Here is a 13097-nt window from a genome sequence, read left to right on the forward strand (position 1 = left end):
AAAGTCTCCTTTGGCGATTGTTATAAGTCACTGGTCTTGATCTCTGATAATACTGATGCCCAAGGCCCTTTGCATTGCTTGGTTGATATGACAGAAAGAATTTATTCTTTGGGTATAGATGCTATGGGTCTGATTAGCAACAAACAATCATAATGACCTCTCACTAGATTCATAACACAAGTATCAACTCTTGGGAAAAGAAACAATTAGAATTTCCCTTTTTCACCACTGGCTCTCAGGTATTTAATATTCTCACATAAGTGTAATTTATTGCTCTTGTTTCATTATGGATTTCAAACAAAGATGTGATAGATATTGTTAGAGATCCAGTGGGCTTCATGCTAAGCTATTTAAGTTTTTAAATGTTCAAAATTTCAGAAAATATTGAAGACATAGGTGAAATATATTTTCTAAAGTGATTTCCCACAGGGGAAAAAAAAACAACCTAAGGCATAAGACTTAAAAGAGCTTTTTTTTCCCCCCAATGATCTCTACTAACACTATTTAGACATTAAGATATACACACCAAACAATAAAACTTTGAATATTTTAATTTGGAGGTTGAATGAAAGCATCTTGCAGATATTGCTTCGAGTTCCTAACATGCCTACCATGGAGAGTTAATACCTTTTTTTCTTTTAAAAGTAAAAGAGAATTGTTTTAAAAGATTGGAAACATATGCGTTATTATTAAAATTCTCTATAAAGACTGAATTACATTATTAGGTATAAAATTTATTTTTTTAAATATTGGTTAAAATATTTATTAAATGTTATCATATAATAATTACAGTAGTAAAAAGGGTAATTGCAATAATTTGGTTGAGTTTACATTAAATGTTTTAATTAATGATTGATGTGGCCTTTATTTATTTCTAAGCCATTTTTGAAAATTAGAGTGAGAAGGCACAAATTTAGTAACAAAATAATCCATAAAACCTGTGGAAAAGTTTGCTTCTTAATAATTTTATAAGGAGCCTTGGTGGCACAATGGGTAAAGCACCAGGTCGCTAACCGAAAGGTCAGCGGGTTGAACCCACCAGACATGAATAACTCATTGATATGATTTCAGTGCATAGTCAAAAAATGTCACTTCTACATCTGTGATTCTATAACATGGGCAAAAAGAAAAATATTTTAGAAATAAGGGAAAATGGATAAAGGATTCTCCTGGAAATGGAGGTGGCAGTACAATACTAAAACTGTGAAGAAAAGCATGTTGTATAAAAACGTAAGTAAAAATACACATAATATATTCAGCCATGATTAGTCTATCGACCTCTTCCACCACAGAATTACCATCTTGTGGGCAGGAATTATGTCCTACCATCCATCATCTGTCCCCATATTTCTTTTTTTCTTTTTTTTAATTTTTATTAAGCTTCAAGTGAACATTTACCATTCCAATCAGTCTGTCACATGTAGGTTTACATACATCTTACTCCCTTCTCCCACTTGCTCTCCCCCTATTGAGTCAGCCCTTACAGTCTCTCGTTTCTTGCCAATTTTACCATCTTCCCTCTCTCTCTATCTTCCCATCCCCCCTCCAGTCAAGAGTTGCCAACACACTCTCCCGTGTCCACCTGATTTAATTAGCTCACTCTTCATCAGTATCTCTCTCCCCTCCACTGACCAGTCCTTTTCATGCCTGATGATTTGTCTTCGGGGATGGTTCCTGTCCTGTGCCATCAGAAGTTCTGGGGAGCATTGTCTCTGGGATTCCTCTAGTCGCAATCATACCATTAGGTGTGGTCTTTTAATGAGAATTTGGGGTCTGTATCCCATTGGTCTCCTGCTCCCTCAGGAGTTGTCTGTTGTGTTCCCTGACAGGGCAGACATCGATTGTGGCCGGGCACCAACTAGTTCTTCTGGTCTCAGGATAATGTAGGTCTCTGGTTCAAGTGGCCCTTTCTGTCTCTTGGGTTCTTAGTTGTCGTGTGACCTTGGTGTTCTTCCTTTGCCTTTGCTCCCGGTGGGTTGAGACCAATTAATGTATTTTAGATGGCCGCTTGTTGGCATTTAGGACCCCAGGCGCCACAATTCAAAGTGGGATGCAGAGTGTTTTCATAATAGAATTGTTTTGCCCATTGACTTAGAAGTCCCCTCAAACCAAGTTCCCCAGACCCCAGCCCCTGCTTCGCTGACCTTTGAAGCTTTCATTTTATCTCGGAAACCTCTTTACTTTTAATCCAGTCCAATTAGGCTGACCTTCCTTGTTTTGAGTGTTGTCTTTCCCTTCACCCAAAGCAGTTCCCATCTACAGATTGATCAATAAAAAGCCCTCTCCCTCCCTCCCTCCCTCCCCCCTTTGTAACCACATAAGTATGTGTTCTTCTCCGTTTTTTCTATTTCTCAAGATCTTATAATAGTGGTCTTATACAATATTTGTCCTTTTGCAACTGACTCATTTCACTCAGCATAATGCCTTCCAGATTCCTCCATGTTATGAAATGTTTCAGAGATTCGTCACTGTTCTTTATCGATGCGTAGTATTCCATTGTGTGAATATACCACAATTTATTTACCCATTCGTCCATTGATGGACATCTTGGTTGCTTCCAGCTTTTTGCTATTGTAAACAGAGCTGCAATAAACATGGGTGTGCATATATCTGTTTGTGTGAAGGCTCTTGTATCTTTAGGGTATATTCCGAGGAGTGGGATTTCTGGGTTGTATGGTAGTTCTATTTCTAACCGTTTAAGATAACGCCAGATGGATTTCCAAAGTGGTTGTACCATTTTACATTCCCACCAGCAGTGTATGAGAGTTCCAATCTCTCCGCAGCCTCTCCAACATTTATTATTTTGTGTTTTTTGAATTAATGCCAGTCTAGTTGGTGTCAGATGGAATCTCATCGTAGTTTTAATTTGCATTTCTCTAATGGCTAATGATCGAGAGCATTTAGTCATGTATCTGTTGGCTGCCTGAATATCTTCCTTAGTGAAATGTGTGTTCATATCCTTTGCCCACTTCTTGATTGGGTTGTTTGTCTTTTTGTGGTTGAGTTTTGACAGAGTCATGTAGATTTTAGAGATCAGGCGCTGGTCTGAGATGTCATAGCTGAATATTCTTTCCCAGTCTGTAGGTGGTCTTTTTACTCTTTTGGTGAAGTCTTTAGATGAGCATAGGTGTTTGATTTTTAGGAGCTCCCAGTTATCTGGTTTCTCTTCATCATTTTTGGTAATGTTTTGTATTCTGTCTATGCCCTGTATTAGGGCTCCTAGGGTAGATCCTATTTTTTCTTCCATGATTTTTATCGTTTTAGTCTTTATGTTTAGGTCTTTGATCCACTTGGAGTTAGTTTTTGTGCATGGTGTGAGGTATGGGTCCTGTTTCATTCGTTTGCAAATGGATATCCAGTTATGCCAGCACCATTTGTTAAAAAGACTATTATTTCCCCAATTGACTGACACTGGTCCTTTGTCAAATATCAGCTGCTCATAGATGGATGTATTTATATCTGGATTCTCAATTCTGTTCCATTGGTCTATGTGCCTGTTGTTGTACCAGTACCAGGCTGTTTTGACTACTGTAGCTATATAATAGGTTCTGAAATCAGGTAGGGTGAGGCCTCCCACTTTCTTCTTCTTTTTCAGTAATGTTTTGCTTATCCGGGGGTTCTTTCCTTTCCATATGAAATTAGTGATTTGTTTCTCTATTCCCTTAAAGTATGACATTGGTATTTGGATTGGAAGTGCGTTATATGTATAAATGGCTTTTGGTAGAATAGACATTTTTACTATGTTAAGTCTTCCTATCCATGAGCAGGGTACGTTTTTCCACTTAAGTGTTTCCTTTTGAATTTCTTGTAGCAGAGTTTTATAGTTTTCTTTGTATAGGTCTTTTACATCCTTGGTAAGATTTATTCCTAAGTATTTTATCTTCTTGGGGGCTACTGTGAATGGTATTGATTTGGTTATTTCCTCTTCGGTGTTCTTTTTGTTGATGTAGAGGAATCCAAGTGATTTTTGTATGTTTATTTTATATCCTGAGACTCTGCCAAACTCTTCTATTAGTTTCAGTAGTTTTCTGGAGGATTTCTTAGGGTTTTCCATGTATACGATCATGTCATCTGCAAATAGTGATAGCTTTACTTCCTCCTTACCAATCTGGATACCCTTTATTTCTTTGTCTAGCCTAATTGCCCTGGCTAGGACTTCAAGTACGATGTTGAATAAGAGCGGTGATAAAGGGCATCCTTGTCTGGTTCCCGTTCTCAAGGGAAATGCTTTCAGGTTCTCTCCATTTAGAGTGATATTGGCCGTTGGCTTTGCATATATGCCCTTTATTATGTCGAGGAATTTTCCTTCAATTCCTATTTTGGTTAGAGTTTTTATCATAAATGGGTGTTGAACTTTGTCAAATGCCTTTTCTGCATCTATTGATAAGATCATGTGGTTTTTATCTTTTGTTTTATTTATGTGATGGATTACATTAATGGTTTTTCTGATATTAAACCAGCCTTGCATACCTGGTATAAATCCCACTTGATCAGGGTGTATTATTTTTTTGATGTGTTGTTGGATTCTATTGGCTAGAATTTTGTTGAGGATTTTTGCATCTATGTTCATGAGGGATATAGGTCTACAATTTTCTTTTTTTGTAATGTCTTTACCTGGTTTTGGTATCAGGGAGATGGTAGCTTCATAGAATGAGTTGGGTAGTATTCCGTCTTTTTCTATACTTTGAAATACCTTCAATAGTAATGGTGTTAAGTCTTCTCTGAAGGTTTGGTAGAACTCTGCAGTGAAGCCATCTGGGCCAGGACTTTTTTTTGTTGGGAGTTTTTTGATTACCGTTTCAATCTCTTTTTTTGTTATGGGTCTATTTAGTTGTTCTACTTCTGAATGTGTTAGTTTAGGTAAGTAGCATTGTTCCACGAATTTATCCATTTCTTCTAGGTTTTCAAATTTGTTAGAGTACAATTTTATGTAGTAATCTGATATGATTCTTTTGATTTCATTTGGTTCTGTTGTGATGTGGTCCTTCTCATTTCTTATTCAGGTTATTTGTTTCCTTTCCTGTTTTTCTTTAGTCAGTCTAGCCAATGGTTTATCAATTTTGTTAATTTTTTCAAAGAACCAGCTTTTGGCTTTGTTAATTCTTTCAATTGTTTTTCTCTTCTCTAATTCATTTAGTTCAGCTCTAATTTTTATTATTTGTTTTCTTCGGGTGCCTGATGGATTCTTTTGTTGCTCACTTTCTATTTGTTCAAGTTGTAGGGACAGTTCTCTGATTTTGGCTCTTTCTTCTTTTTGTATGTGTGCATTTATCGATATAAATTGGCCTCTGAGCCCTGCCTTTGCTGTGTCCAAGAGGTTTTGATAGGAAGTATTTTCATTCTCGTTGCTTTCTAAGAATTTCCTTATTCCCTCCTTGATGTCTTCTATAACCCAGTCTTTTTTCAGGAGGGTATTGTTCATTTTCCAAGTATTTGATTTCTTTTCCCTAGTTTTTCTGTTATTGATTTCTAGCTTCATTGCCTTGTGGTCTGAGAAGATGCTTTGTAATATTTCGATGTTTTGGATTCTGGAAAGATTTGTTTTATGACCTAATATGTGGTCTATTCTAGAGAATGTTCCATGTGCGCTAGAAAAAAAAGTATATTTTGCAGCAGTTGGGTGGAGAGTTCTGTATAAGTCAATGAGGTCAAGTTGGTTGATTGTTGTAAGTAGGTCTTCCGTGTCTCTATTGAGCTTCTTACTGGATGTCCTGTCCTTCTCCGAAAGTGGTGTGTTGAAGTCTCCTACTATAATTGTGGAGGTGTCTATCTCACTTTTCAATTCTGTTAAAATTTGATTTATGTATCTTGCAGCCCTGTCACTGGGTGCGTAAATATTTAATATGGTTATGTCTTCCTGATCAATTGTCCCTTTTATCATTATATAGTGTCCTTCTTTATCCTTTGTGGTGGATTTAAGTCTAAAGTCTATTTTGTCAGAAATTAATATTGCTACTCCTCTTCTTTTTTGCTTATTGTTTGCTTGATATATTTTTTTCCATCCTTTGAGTTTTAGTTTGTTTGTGTCTCTAAGTCTAAGGTGTGTCTCTTGTAGGCAGCATATAGATGGATCGTGTTTTTTTATCCAGTCCGTGACTCTCTGTCTCTTTATTGGTGCATTTAGTCCCTTTACATTCAGCGTAATTATAGATAAGTTTTTAGTGCTGTCATTTTGATGCCTTTTCATGTGTGTTGGCCATTTCATTTTTCCACATGCTTTTTTGTGCTGAGACGTTTTTCTTAGTAGCTTGTGAGATCCTCATTTTCATAACGTTTAACTTTGTGTTTATTGAGTCGTTACGTTTTTCTTGGCTTTTTTCTTGAGTTATGGGATTGATATTCCTTTTTGTGGTTACCTTTTTATTTACCCCTATTTTTCTAAGTAAAAACCTAACTTGTATCCTTCTATTTCGCCTTGTATCACTCTCCATGTGGCAGTTCAATGCCTCCTATATTTAGTCCCTCTTTTTGATTATTTTGATCGTTTATCTATTGATTTCCATGATTTCCTGTTGTGTGTATTATTTTGTTTATTTATTTATTTTTTAGAATTAGTCTTAATTTGTTTGTTTTTGTGATTTCCCTGTTTGAGTTGCGTTGATATCAGGACGTTCTGTTTTGTGACCTTGTATTGTGCTGGTACCTGATATTATTGGTCATCCGGCCAAACAATCTCCTTTAGCATTTCTTGCAGTCTTGGTTTAGTTTTTGCAAATTCTCTAAACTTGTGTTTATCTGTAAATATCTTAATTTCTCCTTCATATTTCAGAGAGAGTTTTGCTGGATATATGATCCTTGGTTGGCAGTTTTTCTCCTTCAGTGCTCTGTATACGTCGTCCCATTCCCTTCTTGCCTGCATGGTTTCTGCTGAGTAGTCTGAACTTATTCTTATTGATTCTCCCTTGAAGGAAACCTTTCTTTTCTCCCTGGCTGCTTTTAAAATTTTCTGTTTGTCTTTGGTTTTGGCAAGTTTGATGATAATATGTCTTGGTGTTTTTCTTTTTGGATCAATCTTAAATGGGGTTCGATGAGCATCTTGGATAGATATCCTTTCGTCTTTCATGATGTCAGGGAAGTTTTGTGTCAGGAGTTCTTCAACTATTTTCTCTGTGTTTTCTGTCCCCCCTCCCTGTTCTGGGACTCCAATCACTCGCAAGTTATCCTTCTTGATAGAGTCCCACATGATTCTTAGGGTTTCTTCATTTTTTTTAATTCTTTTATCTGATTTTTTTTTCAGCTATGTTGGTGTTGTTTCCCTGGTCCTCCAGAAGTCCCAGTCTACATTCTAATTGCTCGAGTCTGCTCCTCTGACTTTCTATTGCGTTGTCAAATTCTGTAATTTTATTGTTAATCTTTTGGATTTCTACATGCTGTCTCTCTATGGATTCTTGCAACTTGTTAATTTTTCCAGTATGTTCTTGAATAATCTTTTTGAGTTCTTCAACAGTTTTATCAGTGTGTTCCTTGGCTTTTTCTGCATTTATCCTAATTTCATTTGTGATATCTTTAAGCATTCTGTAAATTAGTTTTTTATATTCTGTATCTGATAATTCCAGGATTGTATCTTCATTTGGGAAAGATTTTGATTCTTTTGTTTGGGGGGTTGGAGAAGCTGTCATGGTCTGTTTCTTTATGTGGTTTGATATGGACTGCTGTCTCCGAGCCATCACTGGGAAACTAGATTTTCCAAGTAGTCGGCTAAAAAAAATGCAGTCAGATCCCTATCTGAATTCTCCCTCTGGCTCCGGGTATTCGGATGTTAATGGGGTCGCCTGGGGAGGGTGGGGGAGGGATCTGAGAGCTAGGAGTGTAGCACCACAGAATATAGAGCTGAACACCACGTTCACGCTCCGCCCCCGTTCACCAAAATCCGGGCTGGACGGGTCCCTGGCTAGGACACTGCTTTCCTTGCTCGGAAACCGGTCACTTCCTCCTGGGGACTTCCTCCGGTACGCGGCACCGCTCGTGGGCACTGGGTGGGCGTTTCCCGCACGAACGGGTGGGCCCGCCCCCAGGGTCTATTCAGGCGACTATAATTGGGTCCCGCGGTCACGGCCCGCCCGTGCGCGTGCCCAAATCCCAGCGGGATGACTTCCGGGTTGAGACGCTGCTTTCCCCATTCTGGAACAAGTCACTTCCTCCCGGGGACTTCTCCTTCCGGTGCGCCACACCTCTCGCGCGAACTGGGTTGGCGTCACCTGCACGGCCAGGTGGGCCCGCCCCCTGGGTCAATTCAGGGTAATAAAAATGGACCCCGCGCTCACGCCCCGCCCGCGCGTGCGCGTGCCCAGATCCCAGCGGAATGGCTCCCCGTCTGGGATGCTGCTTTCCCTGCTTTGAGACCAGACACTTCCGGGGATTTCTCCCTCTGGTGTGCCGCGCCACACGCGCGGACTGGGTGTGCGTCCTCCCGCACGAACGTGTGGGCCCCGCCCTGGGGTCACTTTAGGGAAATATAGTTGACCCCCCCCCGCTCGCGCCCCATCAGCTTCTCGCCTAACTCCCGGCGGGACGGCACCCCAGCTGGGACGCTGTTCTCCCCCTTCCCAGATCAGTCACTGCCTCCCGGGTACTTCTCCCTCCAGCTGCGCCTCTACGCTGCCCGCGCCAACCTGCTAGACTTCCTCCCGGGATGGGTTCGGGGGGGAAGGGGTGGGCCCCCTTTCTGTGCCGTCTGCCCCCCTGGGCCCTGCCCCAGATCGGGCTCCGAAGGTCACCTGCCTGGTGGGCTGGCTCCTGGTTCTGAAAACAGTCGCTGTCTGCCCATATTTGTTCGTTTTCCGTCTCTAAGTCTGTGCTTGTTGTTCAGAGTTCGTAGATTGTTATGTATGTGATCGATTCCCTTGTTTTTCCGAGTCTTTGTTGCAAGAGGGATCCGCGGTAGCGTCCACCTATTCCGCCATCGTGGCCCCGGATCCTGTCCCCATATTTCTTAATACAGTTGTCTGCACTTAGTCACTAGGTGGGCATTGACCTTTGTAGGTTTCAAATGGTTAAAAATTATTTACTTTAGAGATCATTTTTTTCCAGAAAATTTTATTTGTACACTTATTAGAAACAAGGGCCAATACACAAACTACTCAGAAGATCAAAGCATACACACCAAACAGATCATTCTATGAATTATGATAGCTAAGTCTTATCTAACAAAGTGCCAAATCCCATGTATGTAAATTATAGCCTCCCCACATGAAGGCCTTTGAAGATTTAAAAAAAGAAGATTAGAGGTAATATGGGTTCCTAAGGGTGACTTCTGGGACTTTCTAGAATTGACATTGCCAGCCATGTGACAGCCCTCCATGTAACATTATGAATCCAGTCTTATCCTTAGGACCTGTCTTCCAAATAATCAAGTGTTGGCAATAATGTCACTACTTCTGTACATATGTTGCAGTGTCTGGACTCCTTTCATGCTGAATCTTTGCCAAGATTTATAAATCTTTGTTAATGCAAAATAGTCTTTTCTCAATGATTTTATTGAGAGCAACTTTGACATCCTTATTCCTCAGGCTGTAGATCAGGGGGTTCAGCATTGGCACAATAATGGTGTAAAACACAGAGGACACTTTGCTTTGGTCCATGGAGCTGACATTTGATGGGTGCAGGTACATGAACGCAGCAGAACCATAGAAGACTGTAACAGCCAAAACGTGGGAGCTGCATGTGCTGAAGGCTTTGGACCTACCCTCAGTGGAGCGAATTTGCATGATGCTGACAACGATGGAGACATAAGAGCCAAGGATGGTCAAGGTTGGTGCAAGAATATTAAATGCACTGAAGCACAAAAGTACCACTACATGTAGGTAAGTGCTGGAGCAGGATAGCTCCAGTAGTGGGAAAACATCACAAAAGTAATGGCTGATTATTTTAGCCTTGCAGAAAATCACTCTTAGCATGCAACCTGTGTAAGCTGTGGCACCAATCAAGCCCATCATATAGACCTCAACTACCAACCAGGAGCAGACCTGATAAGACATGGTGACATTGTAAAGCAACGGATTACAGATGGCAACATAACGATCATAAGCCATCACAGCCAACATATGACCTTCTGATACAATAAAAAAAATGAAGAAGTAGAGCTGAGTCATGCATTCAGGGTAGAAGATGGTGTTCTTCTCTGTCACAAAGTTCACCAGCATTTTGGGGGTTATGACAGTGGAATAGCAGAGATCAATGAAGGACAAACTGCTGAGGAAATAGTACATGGGAGTGTGCAGGTGAGAACTGAGCACAATCAGTGTGATTATGCCCAGGTTTCCCACCACTGTGACTACATAGACTCCTAGGAAGAAAAGAAAGAGGGGCAGCTGGAGTTCTGGTTTGTCTGTTAGCCCAGCGAGGATGAACTCCATCACTGTGGAGTGATTTCCTGCTGTCATTTTCCTCTGGGAAATCTATGGAGGAAGAGAAGAAGAAATTTGAGTTAGGTGTTTATTTATGCAGTGTGAAACAGATGCAAATCTTATCAATTAGGTATCTCCAGTTCTTTCTCCCTGCCCTTGCTCTATGTTGGAAGTTAAATACTGTAGGATTATGGGTCATGAAAATAAATGCCAGATGGAATTATACCTTTTTGTTTGTTTTTATTTCTGTGTTGTAAGAGTGAGTCTTGGTACTAAACACTCTCTGAACACCCAAAGATCTGTTCTGATAACTTAGAATATTCAGTGTTCTGACCCAGGTGGTACAATGATTTAGCACTGGGCTACTAACTGTAAGGTTGGCAGTTCAAACCCACTTAGTAGCTCTGCTGGTGAAAGACCTGAAAATCTGCTTATGTAAAGGTTACAGCCTAGAAAACCATATAGAGCAGTTCTACTTTGTCATATGGGATCTTTATGAGTTGAAAAATGACTCACTGGCACCTAATAACAGTGACAACAATAAAGCACCTTCCATGCCTTATTTGTAACCCTCCCAACTCTTCTGCAGAACAAATACTACCAGGAAGCATGCACCTGTTACCACAAAATTGATTCTGACTCATGTGGACCCCATGTGTCAGAGAAGAACTATGCTCCACAAGGTTTTCAAAGACTGATTTTTTGGAAGTAGATCAGCAGGACTTACTGCTGAAGCTCATTAACCATTTGTACTATGCAGGGATTCCACAACAATTATTCATATACTTATTTTATATATTAGGCTCATAGTGGTTAAATATTTGCCCGTAGTTAGGCATATTATAAACAAGTGATCACCATATGAGAGAAGACCTCTCTGGCTCTATATGGATCCTTCACCATTTCAGCTTCAGTTCCCTCTTCTAGCTAGTCATGTCTGCCCTTCTGTCTTATCTCTTTATCATTTTAGAGAAACTATTTACTGAAATCAATGTGAGGTGAATATTAAAGTATAAAAATAATGTCTTGATCACTGATATAGGCTGGCTTCTTTAAAGAGTACCTTGTCTACTGGTAACAATTTAAAAATATAGAAATAGTGGCTCTGGGAAGTAACTGAATGGCTAGCATTAAGTATAATCAGATTGAGCCCCACATCCAGGAAGGAAGGGCATTTTCTAATGAGAATTCAGAAGCTCCTATGACTGAATGTAAATCTCATTCATTCCCAAAATACCGTGTGCTACTTAACTCTTGTATAACCTGGCGTGGTCCATGACCCTTGGAGCTTTTGTTCCAGGGACCATGGCTACAGGATGGAAAACTTACGTGGTATTTTGACCATGCTGTCTTTGCATGTCATATGCATATTGTCGTGTTGTATTTCACACTCACCTTCAAATCAGATCTTTTATCACTCCCTTGGTGGCATTAAAAACCAAAGCAGAAATAATGTCTGTATCTCTGAGATGTAAGTTTTGAAGGAAGTTGATGAGTTCCTGGCATGGAATACTGTGATGACTGTTCTATGGTTCTATGTGAGGTTGATGTTATTTTTTTGTTATAGGGTGGTATTCAGGGCTTACCATGTGATTAGAACTGTCCAGGCATTTCATAAATATTACTTAATATATTCTCCCTAGGAACCCTATGTAGTATGAGCTTATTATTCCCATATCATAGATGAAAAAACTGAAACTTGAGAGACCTAAGTGAGTTATTCTCGGTGACAGTAGATTTTCAGTATAGTTTTGGATGGTGGTGTCCTAATAGTACAGATAAATTTGACATAACTATGGGAAATAAAAATAATAAAAGACTTGCACTAATACTTAAATATCCTGGAAATACTATTTGGCTAAAAGCAAAGCATGTGTAAAGTACATGCTACATTAAAAGAACATAAGAACTGGAAAAACTGCGATATTAATAATTAACATTTTTGTATGATTCTAATTAGACCAGCATGTAGACTGAATCCCACAGTGGTGAATTTTACACTTGTCATTTATCCATGCTCAGATTGCTCAATGAATGGCTGATGGATAAAGGGACATAATTGAGTTCAAAACTTGTAATTGATCAAAAAGCCATTACCTTTCCCAAATCATCAATTTGCCAATAAATGTTTGCTGAAGGTATTTTTAGTTACACTGTGCAAGTGATACCTGAAAACAAGTAAATATAAAGCCAACATTGCACCTTCTACAGACTCCTCTGCTTTCATTTCTGAGATTATTCAAGTACAACACTAATGGCTAAGGTTATTATAATCCCAATCTCTGCTACTGGCAATTTTCACATGCTTGCTACTTTGTGGATTATCGTTAAAACTAAAGTCCTCTAAAATTTTAAATACATACATTTTGAAGGATTTTTTTGTTTGTTAATAAGAAATAGTTTTCTCTTGTTGTTGAAGCTTCTTATCTACAGGAGTAGAGTTTATCCATTATTGTGAAGCAATATTTCTAGAGTGAATGATTGTTAGTCTTTAGATAACATCAGAACACTGCAAAATTATTATTTAAAAGAGATTTGTCTAGAGTTTAGTAATAGTACCATGAAAAAAATGTTTACCTTCTCAGGAACAAAATTATCTGAGTTGTTTTGAAAAATAAAGTCAGATTTGCAATCATTAAAAATGTTGGTAGCTTATTAGATGTGCTTCTGCAAACAGTAAAAAATTATGTTAATTCTCCAATTAAAATGTCTTCGGGATTGGTAAGTATCTTTTATGGAGTTGTATCACTG

At 39.1% G+C, this 13097-nt stretch overlaps 1 protein-coding gene across 5 annotated transcripts in view; it reads right to left on the reverse strand.

Annotated features, from left to right (window-relative positions):
- Positions 1 to 9090: 9090 nt before the first annotated feature.
- Positions 9091 to 13097, reverse strand: part of LOC126060636 (olfactory receptor 150-like) — an 881095-nt gene continuing 877088 nt past the window's right edge. For all 5 annotated transcript variants that reach the window (XM_049856873.1, XM_049856876.1, XM_049856875.1 and 2 more), the window contains one exon: positions 9091 to 10397. In XM_049856873.1, coding sequence (XP_049712830.1) covers positions 9432 to 10397 — 966 coding nt within the window. In that variant the 3' untranslated portion in view covers positions 9091 to 9431. The remainder of the gene's footprint in view (positions 10398 to 13097) is intronic.

The sequence above is a fragment of the Elephas maximus genome, chromosome 17 (genome assembly GCF_024166365.1).
Source record: "Elephas maximus indicus isolate mEleMax1 chromosome 17, mEleMax1 primary haplotype, whole genome shotgun sequence".
Classification (NCBI taxonomy): domain Eukaryota; kingdom Metazoa; phylum Chordata; class Mammalia; order Proboscidea; family Elephantidae; genus Elephas; species Elephas maximus.